This window comes from Schistocerca nitens, chromosome 1, assembly GCF_023898315.1.
Source record: "Schistocerca nitens isolate TAMUIC-IGC-003100 chromosome 1, iqSchNite1.1, whole genome shotgun sequence".
NCBI classification, from domain to species: Eukaryota; Metazoa; Arthropoda; class Insecta; order Orthoptera; family Acrididae; genus Schistocerca; species Schistocerca nitens.
Window position 1 is genome coordinate 125520457 of NC_064614.1, and position 22465 is coordinate 125542921.

The 22465-nt window shown below is 41.9% G+C and overlaps 1 protein-coding gene across 1 annotated transcript in view; it reads right to left on the reverse strand.

Moving 5' to 3' along the window:
* Nucleotides 1-13224, reverse strand: part of LOC126242655 (mitogen-activated protein kinase 1) — a 384067-nt gene extending 370843 nt beyond the window's left edge. Inside the window, exon 1 of the mRNA XM_049948105.1 lies at nucleotides 13087-13224. Within this exon, the coding sequence (XP_049804062.1) occupies nucleotides 13087-13217 (131 nt within the window). The 5' untranslated portion in view covers nucleotides 13218-13224. The remainder of the gene's footprint in view (nucleotides 1-13086) is intronic.
* Between the last annotated feature and the right edge of the window lie 9241 nt (nucleotides 13225-22465).

The window sequence follows — 22465 nt, forward strand, 5'->3', positions numbered from 1 at the left end:
CCTCTCTCGGCCTGCGATGTTTGCGCGTCTAGGGACACGCGAGTAGTGGCCAATTAGTACCTCAGCCTAGGCGATTGTTGTAGGGACAGGATCGTTGAGTGGCGAACAGGGAACCAGAAAGTGGTCAAAAGATACACTAAGGAATGCCTACAAGGATCGATATGTGGGACCCATCTTCTGGGGTCTAGCAACAGAACCTCTATCACATCTTGCGAAGAGGCTTGACTGCGCCGAACGAATCGTAGCGTATGTCGACGACCAGCTGGGGCAGTGCCGGCAAGCTCCCAAGCGCAACTGCACATGAACAACTGGTGTACACAAACTGACCATTGCCCCGAACCAAACACACGAAGGAAGACTCATTAGAAACCATCTGGGAACAGTCTCGTTGCCATTATTTGCCTCTATCGTCGGAGTTCCATCCACGGGAAGGAAACGTTTGTTCGGCACCCATTTTTGTTGATACTCGACAGGTATAAACCACGAGTCGGCTTGCTGTCACCATTAACAATTCAAACAGGACAGAAGGCTGCATTATCGATATCAAGCTTTCACACGTAACACTTCTTTTTAACTGAAGTCAAAATCCGTACTAAATTCAATTATTTATATATATATATATATATATATATATATATATATATATATATGTGTGCAATATTATGGGACGCCGCTAAAACAACAAATTACATAAGTAAAAGAATACAATTTACATAGTTTATATAATTGAACAAAAGAGGAGCAACCTAAATGACCTTCGACCAGGATTGGGCAACAGCAAGTGCACCAACTTCAGCCCTCATCATCATTTTAGCAGAGCGTAGACACCGCCACGGGTCTCATTTGACAAGGTTGTCCCTGGATTTACCAGCACCTGATGTTAGCCTATTCAACGATCTCTACATGGGCCGATCTAATGTACCTGACTGTAGACACTCAGCAGGTTTTACCCACGTTGGAACTTGGTCGGGTCTAACTGTCAACAGCTGTTCTCTGGTAGCGCGTCGAGAGAGTGCGCTCACGTTGAACTGAGGACATTGCTACTAGGTTTCAACCTAGACCTTGTTGGTTGATGGCGATGGAATGGATGCAAATGATTCAGTTCAACCTTTTTCCCTTCAACATCTGCAGCTACTTTATAAAGCGTATGACATGGTACAATATCCGCCACGCATTAAACTTAGTTTGTAGGTGTCGGCTTCAGACATTCAGTGTTTAGTCGGGCAGTTTCATTCTGTGCGATGTCCATTTGCTTTGCTTGGGGGCAGAGCTATACACCATAGGACACGCGTACTCCCCTGAACAGAAACAGAGTGCTGTGGTGCGATATCTGAAGACTCGGGGTTTTGCTTCCCTGTTACTGCCAGTGAGTTTCCGAGTGGTGTTCTTTCGGACTGACTCTCTTAGCCTGGTGTTGAGGCTGTTTGCGGCGTGCAGAAAACGTTTCCACAATGAATTTTACGAAACTAATACGAAACTTCCTGGCAGATTAAAATTGTGTGCCGTTGAGACTCGAACCCGGAACTTTTACCCTTCGCGGGCGAATCCTCTGGTGACAGTTACCCAAGCACGGCTCACGCCCGTGCTAACAGCTTCTCTTCCAGTCCGCCACACAGTTCTAATCTGCCAGGAAGTTTCATGTTAAAGACGTGTCTTCCGAAGCGATGACAAGTTGTATGAACATTCACTGCACCCTACAGAAATGGAACTTGTGACCACATTAATCGAAATTTAATTTTATAGCACTGAGAACTGTTGGCAAGTCGAGGTGTGGGGGAACACCTGGTAACAATATTCCGAAATCATCGGCGGAAACATCAGCTATAATTAATACTTCAGTCAGTCCTGGACGTGAGCTCGGAAAGCCTAATGTCTAAAACTTTGCATATCAGTGGTTTCTGACTGAAACCACCATCTTCATTAACTTCGTTATGAAGTACGTGTGACTTTCGCAAGAAACCACCGACCCTATTGTAAGCCAGGCATCTAGTGGTACGATGAGGTACTACGATAATGGTGACCATTGTATAGGGTAACCACATCTAGCGGGGACTTCGCTGAGACACTAAAACGGGGGTGTAGAAATGAAGTAAAAATTTTATTTGATATAATTACTTTTTATTTAGGGCACCATTACATGGAACTTTCTGGGGCAGAAGTAGATGGTACACCATATTTTTTTCAGATTTCACCTTTTTCACTAAGTCGTCTTTCCCCTTCACGTATTTATAAAACTCCGCGCAAGTCAGCTTATAGTTAAACTGGTACTGTAAGACTGATTCCATAGTCCCTGGTAGCAGTCGATTTCTTTCATCACTCCACTGGGCCGATGTCAGTGAAAATACTCTTTCCAAAGAGGCGTTGTATGCAGAAACAGGAAACAAATATTCACGCTTGGTTTCTACAAAACACGGCAGGTACATATATTTCTGAATACTATTGTTATCTGAAACTTCATATAATTGTTTTTAAGGCATATAATAGTGTTTGCAATCGTCGCCCATCTGGGGTTCCAGATAACGTCACCCAATCTAATACCTGATGTTTATTAACGGAAATAGCCCATTTCTCAAAGTAACCAAATGCCATGAAATAGAAAGCCATTGTCTCTTCCTCAAATTTCGAAATAAAATTAATTATTTCTTGGTTAGGGTTCTCTTTCTTTAATTTGTTTAAACTCATCTTCGTTTGCACACCAATAAAATTAGCAGTCCCCCTTTCATTCAGACATTTTTTGAGTGTCGATTGATAACTTTTTTATTTCAATTATCGAGACCTTATTCTTCTCCAGGCTTTTTACATTTTTTTTTTTTTCAAACAGAGCCAACTGCAGAAACATGAAGTAAATTTCGTTGTCAGGACTACCGAAAAAAAATCTGATATTTTAGGTGGCCTGTCTACGGCATCAAAAAATTGTTTTAATGGAATCAAAGCATAAAAATTCTTTAACTCTTTAACTGCGTGCATTAACGACAGCCATCTTATTTTGTGAGAAAATAGTCTGATGACTGACAACGTATAAGCAGAACTCTTTCAACTTCTCTATCCTTACCATGTAAAAGGAAAAAATAATTAAATATTTACATGACCATTATTTCAATGTAGACAGTTAAGACTCCAGATGCGCTTAATACAGTGTTGTGAAGAATATCGGCAAGGCATCCAACTCCTACGTTTTTTCCTATGCTGAAGCCCCAAAGAAACTGGTATAGTCAAGCGTATTCAAATACAGAGATAGGTAAACAGGCAGAATACGGCCCTATGGTCGGCAACGCCTATATAAGACAAGTGTCGGGCGCTGTTGTTAGATTTATGTTAGTTTGAACGTGGTGTTATAGTCGGCGCACGAGCGATGGGACACAGCATTTCCGAGGTAGTGATGAAGTGGGGATTCTCCCGTACGACCATTTCACGAGCGTACCGTGAATATCAGGAATCCGGTAAAATATCAAATCTCCGACATCGCTGCGGCCAGGATTCTGCAAGTACGAGGCCAACGACGAGTGAAGAGAATCGTACGTGACGGAAGTGTAAATTGCAGCAGATTTCAATGCTGGACCACAAGTGTCAGCTTGCGAAACATACAACGCAACATCATCGATACGGGCACTCGGAGCTGAAGGCCCACTCGTACACCCTTTATGACTGCACCACACAAAGCTTTACGCCTCGCCTAGGACCGTCGACACCGACATTGGACTGTTGATGACTGAAAACATGCTGCCTGGTCGGACGAGTTTCATTTCAAATTGCATCGAGCGAATGGACGCGTAGGGGAATGGAGACAAACCTCATAAATCCATGGACCCTGTCAGAAGGGGACTGTTCAAGCTGGTGGAGGCTCTGGAATTGTGTGGGGCGTGTGCAGTTCGAGTGACTGGGACCACTGATACGTCTAGATATCACTCTGACAGGTGACACGTATGTGAGTATCCTGTCTGATCCCCTGCGTCCATTCATGTCCATTGTGCATTCCGATGGACTTGGAAAATTCCATCAGGACAATGCGAGACCCCACACGTCCAGAAATGCTAGAGTGGCTTCAGGAACGCTCATCTGAGTTGATACACTTCCGCTGGCCACCAAACTTCATAGACATCAACATTATTGAGTGTATCTGGGATGCCTTGCTAAGTGCTGTTCAGATGAGGAATCCGCCCCCACGTACTCTTACGGATTTATGGACAGCCCTGCAGGATTCACGATGTCAGTTCCCTCCTGCACTACTTCAGACATTAGTCGAGTCCATGCCACGTCGTGTTGCAGCACTTCTACGTGCTCGAAGGGGCCCTGCACGATATTAGGCAGGTGTACCAGTTTCTTTGGCTCTTCAGTGTATAGCTCTTATTTCAACTATCGAGACTTAAGGAACATGATGAAAATTTCACTGATCTGGCAACTGGAAAAAATATAAAATTATTTTAGATGGCTTGTCTTCGGCGTCAAAAAAATGTTTGAATGGGATCCAAAGCTCACGAATTCTCTCAACTGCGGGCAGTAACAACAGCCATCTTGTTTTTGAGTGAGATAGAAGAGTCTGATGCTTGACATAAATGTGTAAGTAGAACCCTTTCAGCTTCTCTGCCCTTACCTTGAATATTTTCATAAGGATTATTTCGATGTTGACAGTTAACACTCCAACAGCGATTGATATAGTATTGTGGAGAATATGGCCAAAGGATCCAGTTCCTTCTACATTTTTTCCTAGCTCATCTTTAATTTGGTGAAACACGTGCCGCTGGCCACGTCGAGGAAGCCCACCGAAGGTGTTGTCTCCAAAAAAAGCGATTAATTTATCTAATGGAACTCGCAGCTCTCTTAAAGTGTCTAGACAAAACTTTGCAATTGTCCTCTACGACAGCTTCTGTTGAATTCCGTCAGTTTCAGTAGAGTATTGAACAACTAACACAAACATCTTTTCAGCCTTGTGGTTCGAAGCCTCGGTGCCTATGCCGTAAAATGAACATAATGCATAAATAGGCTTTGATGTCGTTGCTACCACGAAACTGTTTATATGATTCTTCGTAGAAATGTGATGCCTCACACCTGCCTTACTTCCGTGAATTACTGAAACACCTAGGAATCTCACACAGCGCTTCCTGATCCGTACGTCCTTTCTTGAGAAAGATCACTCTATTGTGTGATCATCCGGAAAGCGACATTTTCCATCCGTAGGCATTTTCATAAGCTATGATAAAATAAGAGCTGTCGTGCGTGGTCGGTACTTGGATGGGTTACCATCTAGGCCACCATGTGCTGTTGCCATTTTTCGGGGTGCACTCAGCCTCGTGATGCCAACTGAGGAGCTACTCGACCGAACAGTAGCGGCTTCGGTCAAGAATACCGTCTTAAGACCGGGAGAGCGGTGTGCTGGTCCCACGCCCCTCCCATCCGCATCCTCCTCCAAGGATGACACGGCGGTCGGATGGTCCCGGTAGGCCACTCGTGGCCTGAAGACGGAGTGCTTTTTATGATAAAATAAGTTTATTAGACGGTAAACAATCGACAATAACAGTTCAGTCATAGAAGTACACTTCACTACACACTTCACGCCCTATATGGCCGCAGTAAACAGACATTACTGACTTGCACTCGTTGTTCGTATTATGTTTAGAAAGAATCGTCGTGTCAGATCGCTACTGAAATGGCAAGTGCCCGATTCCTCCGCGTGGCACTGATTTAACAGTTCCAGCCGCGTACTATTGGAGAAGCAATGTATTTTCTCGAATGATGGCGCTAAACTAGAAGGAGCTTATACAGGATACGCAACATGCAACGCCATCTGTGAGACGACCAGTCAACATAAACTTTTTGACATGGCTGAATTTACATGTTAAACGGCGTTACTTCAGAACCATAGCCAAGCTCGCAACAGTATTTTGCAAAATCGGGACAAATTGGTCTTGTCGGAATGTCGAGACAAGAGGTTCCATAATGGCGACGATCCAGATATATCGGGACAGATGGCGACCCGACAATTGTAGGTCACCTATCAGCAGCAGTCAGCGCAGAGATTGTGCTACGTGATAGAAGCAGCTTGTGGCCTTTTTTTGTAGTGATCATATTTGGTTCAATGACAGCGAAAATAGTACGGTACATCTAAAATTATTGTAACGTAAATCTGAGCTTGTACTAATGCTGTTATGCGTGGTTTTGAAACGAAACCAACGGAGCAGTACGTACATTTGATATTAATTTATTAAATTTTACGACTTTTTTGCTTACTATTTAGGACTATAATTTGCTTTAGGCATTATGAGTTCACGAAAATTTTGAGACGTGGGACTGTATCTGGGAAAAATGGGAAACTGCTTTCAAATTACAGATGGAAGGTAGCAAACAGGATGTCAAAGTGGTTCCAAACTGAAACCACACCCTTAAACCAAATCATTGCCTACTTTTTGCCAATTTATTCTTGTATTCGTTGGTTACTATGTTGATAACGATCAATTCCGTGAAAAGTTAGTGTTTTTGCAACAGTTGCCAGCACCGGTTCGTAACTTAACTTTATTATTTATTTCGAGCTAGTTGTAGAGTTGGGTGAAGGTTTAAGAGACGCCATGGACTCCAGTAGACTTCAAAGAGGACGGTACGCACTATTTTCGTGCTATGGGGTGCGCCCTTCGACGATACGAACCAGCAATTTACAAAAAATCGCTTTATATAGTTCATAATTAACTCGGTTTCCAGCAGGCAGGCTTTAGAAGAGAAAAAACAACAGATAATCAAGATTCCATAAGGCAAACCACTGAAAAAGATGGAACGAAGGGAGATACATTGCCTTTCTGTAAGCTTCACACACAGGCATGTGACAGCATTAAAAGACGGCCATTTGGCACGAAATTCCGTATTCTAAAATCACTATGAAATTCATCTGGCTGACGAAAGCGTTTATGAGGAAATCAAAATACAGGGCGAGGCAAAGAATGAAACTAGCCTGCAGGGGAAAGAGCGACTATTTCAGGATAGCCACAAGTCGCACTCAATGCGTTTTAATGAGAGCTTTCGATTTAACAGCATCATCATCAGAAACTCTGGAATTTACAGTTTGAAGTACGGAAGTTGGCTGATTACATTACATTGACGCTGCCAGAGATTAAGCCAATGTAATCTGCCAACTACTGTGCTTTTAACTGTAAATTCAAGTTTCTGAGGATCCTCTCGTTAAAGTGAGCGAAATCGATCATTAAAACATACTGGGTGCGTCTTGTGGCTGACCTGAAAAACTCCAGAGTGAAATGTTAGAAGAATTCGAGATAAACAGAGTCTATTACCGTGATAGCATTTCCTCGCCTCTCGTTTAACCTAGACCTAGAAATGGTGTTAGGCAAGTGGCAAATTTTGGCATAGGAGTTCGACTAAGTCGCAGGATAAATATTCTAGCCTATGTTCATAAGGTTGTATTTATAGACCAGACTGAAGAGTTCAAGGCGATGTTGAGAACATTAACAGAGAAAATCCAAAATGGCGTGCTGAAGATAGTCCACGAAACAGCAAATACCTCACTGTCAGAATAAGCAGTAAGACTAATACTAAATTAGAAATCGATGAAAAAGTGTCTCAAAATGTAGAAAGCATGATGTATCTCGGGGATCTCTTGCAATATAAAAATCTCATGGATTATGAACTATTGGTCATGACGCAAGTACGCAACAAGGCACGTTTTAAACTTGATAGTTACTCTTTGGTGCCATACCCCGGCGGAAAGTTTATGGGCTTTTCATTTTCGGTGAAGCAACTGTAACTTTTGCTTCTTAAAATGGCTCTGAGCAATATGGGAGTTAACATCTGAGGTCATCAGTAGCGGTCGCGCGGTTCCAGACTGAAGCGCCTACAACCTGTGTTTCTTATTTTGATGCACTATAACTACGGCTGTTTCCTCAATGGGAAGAAGGTGAATCACAGAACTTTATTAACAGACAAGATGGTGCGTCACCTCACTGGCTTAATTCAGTACGCGATTGGTTAAACGGTGTTGTAACCGACCGCTGGATTGGTCGCAAGAGGCCGGGTGACAGAGCTTGTTTCGCATGGCCTCCACTTCCACCCGATCTGACGCCATGCGGTTTTTACCTTTGGCGTTCATGAAGGATCATGTGTATGTGCCTTCGCTACCAGCTTATCTACCCGAGTTCAGAAATAGGACGCAGATGTTGCCAACAATTATTTCACACACAGTGATCAAGGTTGGGGAAGAACTCGCCTATCATCTCAATGTGTGATCAATAGTGTTCACACTGAAACTTGAGTTGCTCTTTCATTTGATATTATTTATAATTGTAACTCGAATGTAATAAATTCTACAAAGCCTTAAAGCCCCGATGTTCATTTTTAAACAACCGGGGTGCTTTGACATAGTTACGATGGAACCATCCGCTCGTACCCCAAATTATCCATTTGCAACGACATTCCAAGTAACGGTCGCAACCAAGTTGGCATAGCTAAACTTGTCTTAAGGGGATAGCTAAACATCGTATCATGAATCCCACATGGCGCTGCTCAACTCTGTCGGCATGAGGATCTTACTCTTTTAAGGTTAAACGAAACTTTTTAAACGGCTGAACTGATAGCAACAATGATTGCTGTAACGGTTATAAACGAAGTTTGAACTACAGATGCGTCAGTCAACTGTTGGCTGCTATGTGATGTAAGCCCACTGTAGCAGCTGCTAAGTGATGTGAAGATGGGATCGAGCGGTGGGGAGGATTTCGTGCGATTATCACAAATTCGTTTGACAGCCTCCACTCACAAACAAAGTCAAACTGAGATGCATGAAGTCGTGGGTTTAAATGTGGCCGTGGGAGAAATTATACACCAAGATTGCAAGGAAATGTCCAGACATCGAAATGCAAGACCGCTGAGGGAAAGTGTGCGAGATAGTTCCGACTGTAACCATCTCAATTACAAAACACTGTATACGAAAAACTGAAAGCGAATAAGTTGTATGTGCGATGGTAGCGTGGACGCTGACTTAAGAAACAACCCGTTTACATTAATTTTTCAGCTCAGTTTGACAACTTTAGTCGCAATGCGCAAGGCGGCTTTTTTGTTATCGGTTCGTGATAGTGAGGTAAACTTGGATCTATAATCATTACGCAAAACAGCGAACGAAACAAGTGACAATACGTGAATGTGCACTGAATATCGGTAGTTTGGTAATAGGTTTATGGACGCCCTCTCTCCCCCCCCCCCCCTTTAGGAATGGGGTAACTCTTGCAGTAAAATCCTCAGTTACCTGAAAATCGGCAGTATAGTAACTGGAAATTACGAGTTATTCTTTAATAGTTTTAAACATGAGCTGAATGAAAAGCGATTAAGAGTGTCACGCAATAGGGTGACCTTTCACCAGGGCAATGCATCGTCCTACAATACACCAGCCACAATGCAAAAGTGAATGAATTGGGTTTCGAATTCTTTCCGCATCGACAATATTCTCCAGATTATCTAAAAAAGATTACTTTCTGTTCCCAGCCTTGAAAACGTGGCCTGGTGCCAGAGTTTAACAAACCACATTTCTTCTTTGGGAATAAATACGTAGGCACCTTTTAGGACGAAATGTGTATCCATACATGGGGACGGCTAGAAAACAATTTTTGTTCCTAAAGGATATAGCGACAGGGGTTGCTGGCGTACACTGCAGAGTTAATGATACAAGAAATTATCAGTACGTTGCATCTGGTATTGAAAGTATCCTCCGAGAACCTTTACTGTCAAAGTAACTGCCTCATGAGAAAACAGCAAATTTGCTCACTTAGATGTCTAAGACGGGACTGGCCCTGTTTTTTAAAAACATAAACAGCAAAGACGAACGTGTAACTCTGACGCTGTCTTGGTTTACTTATGGCAAGAAACTCGTTTCTATCCATATTCAGTGTGGAATGGGAAAAGTTTGATAATGTATCCTTGAAATAATTCAGATGTATTGTTGAAGAGTAGTAGACAATCAATGACCATCAGACAAAACTATTAACTGATCTGGGTATAAGGAACACAAGAATACCGACTGACAATGTTTAGCTGACTCACTGAGCTAGGTGTGCCTTTGCAGACACTTTAAGATAACTGTATTTGCTTTGATATTCCTTATCTCTGAATGCTATGTAGATCCCTACACTGCATCTAGAGCAGTACTTAGATATCATGGATGACAACTGACAAATCATGCCATTAATATTGTGAATAAGTGGAATAGTGATAAAACATATGACCCCAGCAGCTAAAAACATTAAGAAAGAAAACTTGCAACTTCTCCCTGCAATGGGGAAGTACAAAAAGTGAGTTATTGAGCACATTCTGTCCAATACATTTGCAAAGACACAGCCATCTCCACAGGGAAGTATCAGACTCAAAACACACAGGTCCAGGGTTGAATTTTCAGTTGGTTCTTGTATTTTTTTGGTCACATGGTTTCTTTTTGCCTCTGCAATTATCTGTTAGTGTGAAAAATACCATATCTTATGTGTTGATTACAGTTCACTTTTAACTGTAGTTCGCTTGTAACTGCTTGGATAAGTCAGTTGTAAGATTAGAATAAAACAAGGACATACAACCTTCAATTGTGGACAGTATTACATTTCACCACTACTCAAAGAAATGCAGTCATATTAATGTAGCACTGAATGCCATCTTATAGTTGGTGAACAACAGTACAATCAGACATGAAGGACAGGACTCCTTTAGATCACACACAACACACTGCTTCTGTCAGTACTCTTACGGTTGTGGCATACCACACACAAAGGACCAATTTCTGAATATAATGAACTATTGATGAAAGAAATATCAAACTCAGCTGCAATAACACTTGTTTTTACTTAATGAAATAATGAAAATGCCTCTTTACATAACTACATCCACCCACAAAGCCAACGTAACCCATAGTCAAATACAATATTTCCATCCCCAGTATTGTGTTATGAAAGGAAACAATATCCGAAAGACACTCAATAGCAACAACACACCTAACTGCTTATTATAATTCAATATTCTATTTTCTGATTAATTACAGATCAAAACCATTTACTGAATAAGATCTTAGGATTACAACACAAATGCAAAAGCATCTTGCTCAGGATATGTTCGAGAAACATTGTATGTAGGTACTATAGATAGAGTAGAAATAGTATGTTTTGACGAGATGCATGCAGTAGATGAATAAATATGGACATAAAGTGGAAAGGTTGAGAAAGTGAAAAACAAAAGAACACCCCCCCCCCCCCGCAGACCACAGATACATTGCACATATAGAGATTTAAATTGAGCTATTTCATAGGAAGTAATTTAAAATAACAGATAATCAAGCATTTATTACAAAAACACAGCAATGCCAATATCTGAGGTATTACTTGAAAGTCAATAAAATGCAAAAACTGTATGAGACATGGAGTAGCCTGTGCACTCAGACAAAACAATAAAAAAAAGGGGCATACAGCAAATCAACATGCTGACACTTTACACAGTTACTGTGTCATGGCTCATAAAAGCTGAGGACACAATTTCTCATAATTAGAATGGGCAGTAGATACATAAAAAAATAGACCCATATTCTAGACAACACAGAACACACCAACTAATGAGGAATAATGTACACATGACCTTCAACAACATTAAATCACTGACAATGAGGGTCCCAGTCATCACAGCAAAATGTTTCCTTTTTGAGCATTTATGTAGAGTTTCTCAGAATTTTAAGAGAAATACTTGTCTGTTGACTTTTCTATTTACTTGCACAGTAAATATATATTACTATGTGAGAATAAGGAAGAAAGAGTAGTGTCCAGGTCTACAGACTATTCTTGACAGCAATATTGCTATGGTCCAGTGAAATATTGCATCTAGTGGAATCCATAGTCTTTTGGACAGTTAAATGTATGCTGATAGCATATTTAAGCAGTAAAGTGTGCTGGCTCTATTGCCGCTTTCACACATTCATTTAATGTGGCATTTGGTGACTGAACTAAACACTTAATGGTAAAGCATGGCCGCCTTAACTGTCAAATCTATGACAATTTGTGTAGCTATGCTACATTTGAAATTTAGTAATTGATTACCTATTCGAGCATCAATAGCAGCCACCAATAACAGTTTCATGGACAATTTGAACAGTTTCATAAAGGAAAATAATACGGCAGGAATCCTTCGAAATGATCTGATCTTGAACGAAAATTAGGTGCCTAAAAAGGTATTGTTATTGTTTACTGAAAACTGTGAGAACATCCTTTTATTTCTATCAAGGCAAAAATGACGTTACAGAAATTCAATCGGCATATCTGCAACACTTCACTAAAAAAGAAAAAGGAAATGACTCATGAGCGATATGATAGTCCCCAACACATTTCGATTACTTTCTCTTAAAATATATCTGTCGGTAACTGCAATCAACAAACAAGGAAGGAAACAGTCATCAAACGGAAATAATTCATTCGATGAATCATGTTAATGATGGCTAATTAATAGAACAGAAAAGGGACTAGTAAATAGTATGAGCAAACTAATATTTATATTTCTGTAATTTCTACTCAATAGATCACGAAAGATTATTCGCTTTTAAGCAAGAACATAACCTATTTACACAGCTGTGTATAAATTACATCAAAATTCCATGAAGTATAGCCAAGTTTCGGATAACTGCCTTCGGAAGAAAAAAAAATGCTTAACAACCAACCGAAAGGCAGAGAGCTAAGGTGAATTTACGTCAGAACTGTTTCTCTCTCTCTCTCTGTAAACAAACACTGCAGTTTGATGTTGCAAGCAGACGACAATTTCACGTTACAGAAAAACATATTGCTCCTTCCATTCACGAAAAACGAAAAATTTGTTCGCAAATATAGTTCCTTTCGGCACAATGGTTTTCTGCTCTACATATATATGTAAGAACGCCGATTTCGACAGTAATACAACGATGTGGTCGCTGAAAACGAAGGATGGCGTGTGATTACGTAAAATCGTGACTTGAAATAGCCTAGTTAACAATGACATTACTTTTCTGAATGTCAACAACTGTGCATGACGCTTCGGCAGCTGACACCGATATGGCATTTAACAAATATGTATGAAATAAACTGATAATAAGAGAGTATTACTTACACAACCATTCCATAAGCACCTTCTCCTATGTATGAAAGGTTCGTATAGCGCGGTCCAACTTCAAATAATTGCCCCCGAACAACTTCAGCATTTGGATTACCTACGGCAGCACTTCCACCCTCCGCCGCCATTTTGACAACTACCTTGCAGCACGGAATATAACTTGCGCGAGTCGCCACAAGGCGCGGTTTCTGTCTCCGTTTCTCCCTCGTGATGGATTCTGGGAAGATGAAGCGCCATGTTTGAATTCGTCGCCGGCATTTCGGCGTTGGTTATGCAGCGAACGTATTCGGTGGAAAATTATTTCGCATCAGAAACAAATAGTGAGTGTAAATTTCAGCTACTTGTGCTTTATTTTTATTGTGGAGGTTAAAAGTCATCTGTAGCGTGATTCAGGCAAAATATATGTGAAATAAAGACATCACGAGCCCGTTAAAGTTGAAACTTACTGGTAAATTAAAACTGTGCGTTGGATACCTCAGTCGATAAGAGTATTTGCAGGCTCATGGCAAGAATCTGGCTTCGAGTCCGGTCTGACACACAGTTTTTACCTGTCAGGAAATTTCAAAACAGCACACGCTCTTATGCAAAGAGGTAGGTTCATTCTGGAGACATAGAGAATTATTTATTTTCTGAACTTCCCGTTTGTCCAGACGTCTGGATCCCCACTACGTGCAACTAGTTCGTTATTCTGAAACTAAACTTACGCACTCCACAACTAATTTGCATATTTTACCAAATGCTATCCAGCGCCGTCATTTCTATATTTTACTGCTATTTGTAGTGACACATTTTTCAGCAATAATATCATAAATTTCTGTTGCAGTACTAAATAACATCTCAGACGGTGTGTGAATATGGACCAGTATCAGATCTCGGGTGGCTTGTAATACTGGATGCAACTGTCCGGATAGGGTGCAGAAGCAAGAGCCCAGTTTTGCTAAAAACTGATTCCACCTAAGCGGCTTCCGAAGATATTTACATCTGTCTCTGCGTGTAAAATCAAGTTTTTTGCTGTCGCTTACATGAACTAAATCGTATGGCTTGTAAATGTTAAACGAAACAAGACATACCGAATATACCGACGGAATTCGCGTTGGTTTCACCATGGAATGTCTCTCACAGATCCCGTTAACCGCATTTGTAGGTCAAAGAAAGGAATATTGGGATTTAAAACCTCCCCAACGACTAGATGACCAGAAAAAACCATAAGCTCGTCATAGTTCCTTATCCCTTTTTTTCATTTGCTTGAATATAATTAGAGAAACCGCACAAAATACATACGTTAACTAGCGAGATTTTCAGGAAGCTCGCCGGCCGCGGTGGTCTAGCGGTTCTGGCGCTGCAGTCCGGAACCGCGGGACTGCTCCGGTCGCAGGTTCGAATCCTGCCTCGGGCATGGGTGTGTGTGATGTCCTTAGGTTAGTTAGGTTTAAGTAGTTCTAAGTTCTAGGGGACTTATGACCTAAGATGTTGAGTCCCATAGTGCTCAGAGCCATTTGAGCCATTTCAGGAAGCTCCGGAAACTGATTTCCTAGTCGTTTTGCACCACACTATCCAACGTATCATGGCCACAGGAACTATTAAACTATTAAAATACTGTCGCAGACAGGCTCAGAGTAGACTAGCATGCTACGTATTCTGTTAAAGAAGCAGACAGTGGTGTCCCAGGAACTTAAAACACCCAGAACCTCACTTCTTCGAGACTGAGATGAAAATCTTTTCTTACACACGAAACGGACAGCATCTGTCTGATACGGATCCAAGGGTGGGGTCATACGGTCATAAACCCCACTCGTAAAGAATATTTTATTAAAATGTTTTACATTTGTACATGAAATTAATTTTCAAATTTCTCAGTTAACTTTGGAAGAGTAATGTAGAATGAAAACTTAGGTGTACCGCAAATGGCAAAGAATCGTTGAACATTGAGAGTTATGTTTAACACTTGATTGGGCTTGTTGACTGGCCAGCTGTAGGAAACATCGAAACCAGGAGATGGCGTCGATCCACTGGCTGACCATGCCGTGTGGCTAGGGCCTCCCGTCGGGTAGACCGCTCGCCCGGTGCAAGTCTTTCGAGTTGACGCCACTTTGGCGAATTGCGTGTCGATGGGGAGAAAATGATGATGATAAGGACAACGCAACACCCAGTCCCTGAGCGGAGAACATCTCTGACCCAGCCGGGAATCGAACCCAGGTCGTTAGGTATGACATTCTGTCGCGCTGACCACTTAGCTACCAGGGGCGGACTGGCTGACCATATCTGCTGCTGACAACAAATCCTACACGTTTCGATAGTAAGCCAATACAGAAAGGGGAATGCCCTTCACTAAGAAATAAACTCGGGAGGACCGAATTTACCCGAACTTAATGGGGAACGACTGTAAGGATCAGCAGTCATCCAATCACGCGCTCGCCTAACCATACGCTGTAGAGCTTTGTTAACAACCATTGTGATAAGTGAAATACTGATGTTGCTCTGTGCACACTTCAATCATAACGTAAATTATGACGTCGTCTAACTTGTGACTGTTTGTTGCTAGTATAGTTTTTAAATCAATTGCATTACACATATAGGCTACAGTCCCTGGCCAAATTATTAGACGCACAGCATATTTTTAATGTTATTTGTAATAATTACGTGTTACGCCTTTAAGGCGTGATACGTGTTGAATGCGATTAATCGGAAAATTTTTGACAGTTATTCAGGGTACTTATTAAATTGTTGAATTTTGCATCTATTGCTACGTGACATTGGATTGTTAAGTTATTATAGCTATCAATGTGCAGAGTACAGCTCACAGGAGAGGACCTATTCACCGTGGTTCTCGCGTCTAATACTTTGTTCGCTTTGATTATCAATTTCGTAATATAGACATCACAACTGATTGTTTAACAGCCAGATATTACTATTTGTGACCTTTAAAAATGGGTAAAAGAGGGGACATTTCACTACGTAAAAAAGATGAGGTCAAAGCCCTCGTTAATATGAAAACATATTCCAGTCGGGAAATTTCACGGAGGCTGGAGATGTCAGAAGCTAGCGTGAGGCGCATAAAGAAGAAAATTGATCCAGGTGAAAAATTGAGCCCCAGAAGGAAGAATAAATGGGGAAGAAAACCCAATTTTCAACCCGTGGTCAGAAAGATTTCTCAAAAGAATTTGCCTATAAAACAGATCTGCAACGACGAAATAGATAAAATCTCAACTGGAATAGACTAATGTGAATACGTCTGAACGCACTATGGCAGAAAGTTGAAGGATATTGATTTAGGGCCCGCTAGAAAACCAGAGTTAACAGACACAATGAAAGAAAAACGTCCGAAGTGGGCTAAACAGTGGTGTGATAAGGATGTGGACTTCTGGAGATCGGTAATTTAACTTCAAATTTATTATTTGCGTTATGATAACCTATGTACATTTATTTGTAGTATATTAGTTATGTAATTATGTTTATTGATTTTTACAGTTATGCTTCAGCGATGAAAGCACGTTTGAAATTTTAACTAACAAATCTCAGTATATGCGCCGTCGAACAGGAGAAAAATTTGATCCCGATTGCATTATTCAGACCTTAAAACATGCAACTAAGGTGATGATTTAGTCCGTCATCTGTGACAAGGGTACAGGACGTCGTTACATGGTTAAAGCCATAATGAGGCAAGACCAGTACAAGGAAGTCCTGCAAAAACGGTTAATACCACAGCTCAGAGAATGGTTCCCGAATGGGGAACCATTCATTTTTATGCAGGATGGAGCTGCTTGTCACACAGCCAGGTCAGTTAAGTCCTTTCTGAAGGAACAAAATATCCCTCTGTTAGACTGGCCAGGTAATAGTCCCGACATGAACTCCATAGAAAATGCATGGGAACTAATGAAGAGGAAGGTGGCAGATGATGTCATCACAACAAAAACACAGCTCTTAGAGAAGATCGTCCATGTGTGGTACCATCACCACAAATGCAGGATACAGTACAGTCCTGCTTAGACAGCATGCCACGTCGCATTAAGGCTCTCATAGCTGCAAAATGTAGCTCAACAAGATATTAAAACTATTTGTTTTCAATTTCACAATATTTTCATTTTTGTTGTAGTTATTGAAATAAAATATTTTCAATAAATACTGCGTTTTATTTATTTATTATATGACCTTAGTGACAATTAAAGTAGTAGATGAATTTTGTTATTTGGGTAGCAAAATAACTGATGATGCTAGAAGTAGTGAGGATACAAAATGTAGACTCGCAATGGCAAGGAAAGCATTTCTAAAGAAGAGAAATTGGTTAACATCGAGTATAGATTTAAGTCTCAGGAAGCCGTTTCTGAAAGTATTTGTATGGAGTGTAGGCATGTATGGAAGTGAAACATGGACGATAAATAGTTTAGACAAGAAGAGAATAGAAACTTCCGAAATGTGGTGCTACAGGAGAGTGCTGAATATGAGATGGGTATATCACGTAACTAATGAGGCAGTACTGAATAGAATTGGGGAGCAGAGAAATTTGTGGCACAACTTGGCTAGAAGGGATCGGTTGGTAGAACATGCTCTGAGGCATCAAGGGATCACCAATTTAGTATTAGAGGGCAGCGTGGAGGGAGACCAAGAAATGAATACACTAAGCAGATTCAGAGGGATGTAGGTTGCAGTAGGTACTGGGAGATGAAAAAGCTTGCACAGGATAGAGTAGCATGGAAAGCTGCATCAAACCAGTCTCTGGACTGAAGACCACAACAACAAAACAACAACACATCACCTTAGTTATGAAGTAGACTACAAATAATCATTTTATCACAATACATGTATTAAAAAAAGAAATTTAGTTAGACATAAATCAAAATTTGCTTAAAAACTGTAGTGCGTCTAAAAAATTGGCTAGGGACTGTACAGTACTTCTAAAACTAGGGATCCGCCCTGGCTTCACGTGGGTGACACGGAGTACTGCGCTAAAAATATATGTTGCACATTGATTTATTGTCAATACTGGAAGTAACAGGAAATAAACCCAATTATGTTCTGTCAGATACAGTCATAAGAAAACAAAAACAAAGAAGATAAATGCATTTCGATTTGATAAAGACAGAAAAACTTTTGAAAAGATTCATGTGCAGACACTACAATTTCTTCTCATTGTCATCTTGCATAACATGTTGTCTACGAACAGATTGGCCCTCCTTTTAATTTGAGACACTTGAATGCGGTTTGGCAAAATTGTCCAGATAAGCCTGTGGGACATTGTTCCATTCCTCTACAGCGGCCTCCATGATGCCCTTGATGGTCTCTGGTGGGACAGGAAGACTGCAATTCACTCGTTTTAGCACAGTCCATGCATTCTCAATGCAGTCGAGATCTCGAGAATATGGAGACCTTGCCATCCGACTGATTCTGTGCCCCACTAGGAAGTTGTTCACAAGATTGTGGCGATGGGAGCGTGCATTGTCGTCCATCAGCGTCAATCCCGCTCCAATATGTTCACCAAATGGAGCCACAACGGGTGCAAGGGTGTCAAACCACACATCCTCTCGTACGAGGATCACTCTAAAAGAAATGCACACTATCTTTGTAAAAATACAGTTTTCATTCTGCATGCGTGAAAGTTTTACAGTGTGTAGATACATCCTTCTCGCTTGTTTTCAAACTTAGTTCAAGCTGTTCCCGTGAATGGCGCCGTCACAGCATGTCTTCAAGATGGCAGCTACACTTGACGTTCGTTAGAAGCGACGTGCTGTCAAAGAATTCCTGTGCCGTGAAAACGAGACAGTGGGAAACATCCACAAGAGGTTGAGAAAGGTGTATGGAGATGCTGCTGTAGATCGTAGTACAGTTAGTTGGTGGGCAAGCAGGTTACGTGATGAAAGCGACCTCGGCAATATTGAGGATTGTTCTCGCAGCGGCAGGCCTTGTACTGCACTCACTCCAGACAATTTGCAGAGAGTTAACGAATTGGTGACTGCTGACAGATGCATCACAGTGAACGAATTGTCACGCTCCATTGGGATAGGGGAAGGAAGTGTTTGCAGAATACTGATAGTGTTGGCGTTAGAAAAGGTTTGTGTCAAGTTGGTTCCCAGGATGTTGCCAGCTGCAGTGGCCAAGCGGTTCTAGGCGCTTCAGTCCGGAACCGCGCAACCGCTACGGTCGCAGGTTCGAATCCTGCCTCGGGCATGGATGTGTGTGATGTCCTTAGGTTAGTTAGGTTTAAGTAGTTCTAAGTTCTCGGGGACTGATGACCTCAGATGTTAAGCCCCATAATGCTCAGAGCCATTTGAACCATTTTTGAACCCAGGATGTTGACAGTGGCTCACAAAGAAACAAGAAAAACGATATGCAGCGAACTTTCGGAACAATACGAGAATGGTGGAGATGAATTTCTTGGAAGAATTGTAACAGGTGATAAAACATTGATCCATCATTTTTCACCAGAGACTAAGAGGCAATCAATGGAGTGGCATCATGTAAATTCACCCAAGACAAAAAAATTCAAAACCACACCTTCTGCTTGAAAAGTTACGGCTGCGATGTTTTTCGATTCCGAAGGACTCTTGCTTGTGGACATCATGCCAAATGGAACCACCATAAATTCTGATGCATATGTGACGACACTGAAGAAACTTCAAGCTCGACTGAGTCGTGTTCGACCACATCGGCAAAAGCAGAAGTATTGCTGTTGCACGACAATTCACGGCCACATGTCAGTCAAAAAACCATGGTAGCGATCACAAAACTCGGATGGACAACACTGAAACACCCGCCTTACAGTCCTGACCTGGCTCCATGTGACTATCATCTCTTTGGGAAACTGAAAGACTCTCTTCGTGGAACGAGGTTTGAAGATGATGACTCCCTTGTGCACGCTGCCAAACAGTGGCTCCAACAGGTTGGTCCAGAATTTTACTATGCAGGTATACAGGCGCAGGTTCCAAGATGGCGTAAGTCAGTGGAGAGGGAAAATATAGTTGCTAAATGATGTATCTACACACTGTAAGACTTTCAAAGACGTAGAATAAAAGATGGATTTAAAATAAATAGTGTGCATTTCTTTTGAAGTGACCCTCGTATATTGCCACAGGGGCTGTCCTGCGGCAAATACACGACTCCACCCCAAAACGTGACCTAACCGTCTTGATAAGGCGGCTGTCCAAAACACAGATAGTGTGTAAACGTTGTCCTCGTTGCCTCCACACACGAATATCAGTTTTGTCAGGGTGGAGGCAGACACGCGTCTCATCAGAAAATAGCGCTGTGTCCCATTGCTGCCTAGTCCACAAAGAGTGATTTCGTGCCGATGCGACACGAGCCCTCTCCCTAGACCCGATCTAGAGGAGTCTTGAAAGGTCTTCCGGCACGCAGCCGGCTCTTGTAGCCTATTTCGTATCGTTTGCGTTGACACCTGCACTCCTTTCGCTGTTTGAAACTGCCACTTTTGGAGTGTAGCACTGTGTTGAGTATTTGTACTTGCTGGTTTACGCAGATATCAGTCCTGCACACCTGTTATTTTTCTCCCGTGGTCACTTCTACGAGAATGGTCAACTGGTCCTGCCGCTAGAAACTTGTTCCGGGTTCTAGACACATCACTTTGACTCACAGCGGCATTCGATACGACGTCCACCTGTCTCATCCCCTGCTCTATTAGAGTGACTGTAAGGAATCTCTGATCGCACGTTACTGTTGTCCGAGCCGTTCTGAAGCAACAAAACTCTCGTAGTGACATACAACACAAGTATTGCGATGTTTACAGGTGACAAGGCTGCCACAGTCTGCACGTACTGCTCCCTGTTTCCGCTAGAATTATATTACAAACAAATTTCAACGAATCGATATCATAACGTATTTCTGGATCACAACGTTCAATATTAAAGTATCGGCAAAAGGAAACATTTATTTTGACCACTGTATAGGTCTATAGGGCGGGACGACTTGTCTTGTACAGCAATAATCTTGTTTACGGGCCATTGCGTAGAGCACGGTTTCCCAAACTTGCGTTCCGCTGAAAAATGGCACTCGGCGGGAAGTGAATAAGTGCTCCGCGAAAAACTGTTAAAAACTGGCGTTTATTTCGACATTTGACGACACTAATCCATTTAAAAAAAATTGTCGTGATTTTTGAGTTATTGTTTGATTTAAAATTGAAGTAATCACTGAATACAGAAGTTTTCCTCATTTTTTACAAAATATTGACCTACAAAATAAACAAGGTGTTTCTTGAGATTACTAGGATTATCGAAGTTTTCCGTCAGAGGAAAAACGTTGGTACCACTAGCATAGAGTTAGAATTGAAATTCAGAGAACAAAGTTAGGTAACTAAACAGTAACTCCGAATTCTAGTATACCTTGGACGACCTAAGTGGCGCCACCAAGTTGTACAAGCATTAACCAGCGGAAAAATGCTCATATCAGAGCACAAACATTCGAGTATGTACCTATTTATTCAAAACACTCTGACTGAAAAGTGGGGTACCAGATGCCACATTCTACCTTTTTCAGCACCTTTAACAGATTTAAAAAAAAATTGGCATGTGAACATATTCTCGCTTTTTTTTTAAACATGCAACTCACCTCAAACTCATGCCCGCCCGGCTAGCCGTGCTGTCTAACGCGCTGCTTCCCGAGCGGGAGGGCGTGCCGGTCCCCGGTACGAATCCGCCCGCCAGCCTGTTGATTTTTAAGGCGGTTTTCCATCTGCCTCGGCGAAGGCGGGCTGGTTCCCCCTATTCCGTCTCAGTTACACTATATTGGCAACTGCTGCGCAAACACTGTCTCCATGTACGGTTACACCGTAATTACTGTACCATGCTAACATGAGACGTTCCCGGGCTGGTCCACTGGGGGCCGAACCTCACAGTAACCCTGGTTTCGAAGTGGGGCGGCGGTGGGGTGGGTTGACTGCTGTGGCCTGTTGTGGGGTTGTGAACCACTGATGGCTATGGCGGTACGAAGCTTCTCCGTCGTTTCTAGGTCCTCGGTTCAATACACAATACACCTCAAACTCCCCTAACTGTAACTCAGTCACACACACTAGTCCACTCGCTGCTAGTCGCTCATACCCATCCACTCCCAGTTGCTCTTTCTCAGTCACTCATTCTGCCAGCTCGCTGTCAATACCTCTTTGCGACTCTCTGTCACCATCTCCAGTGTCACAACCAAAGTTCTCTTCATTCCGTCATACTAATACAGTCTCCTCTCTCTTATCACTGTCTCTCTCTTGCTCTCTTACTGCTACTGTCTCATTTCCTCCTTCCTACTCTTGCTGTTTCTTCCCACTGTCACTATCTCTCTCTTGCTTGTTGTCATTGTCATATGCTCTGTCTCTCATTATCACTGCTCTCAGTCACTTCCACATTCTCTTTTCTTTTATTCATCTCCCCTGCCTTCTTTACTC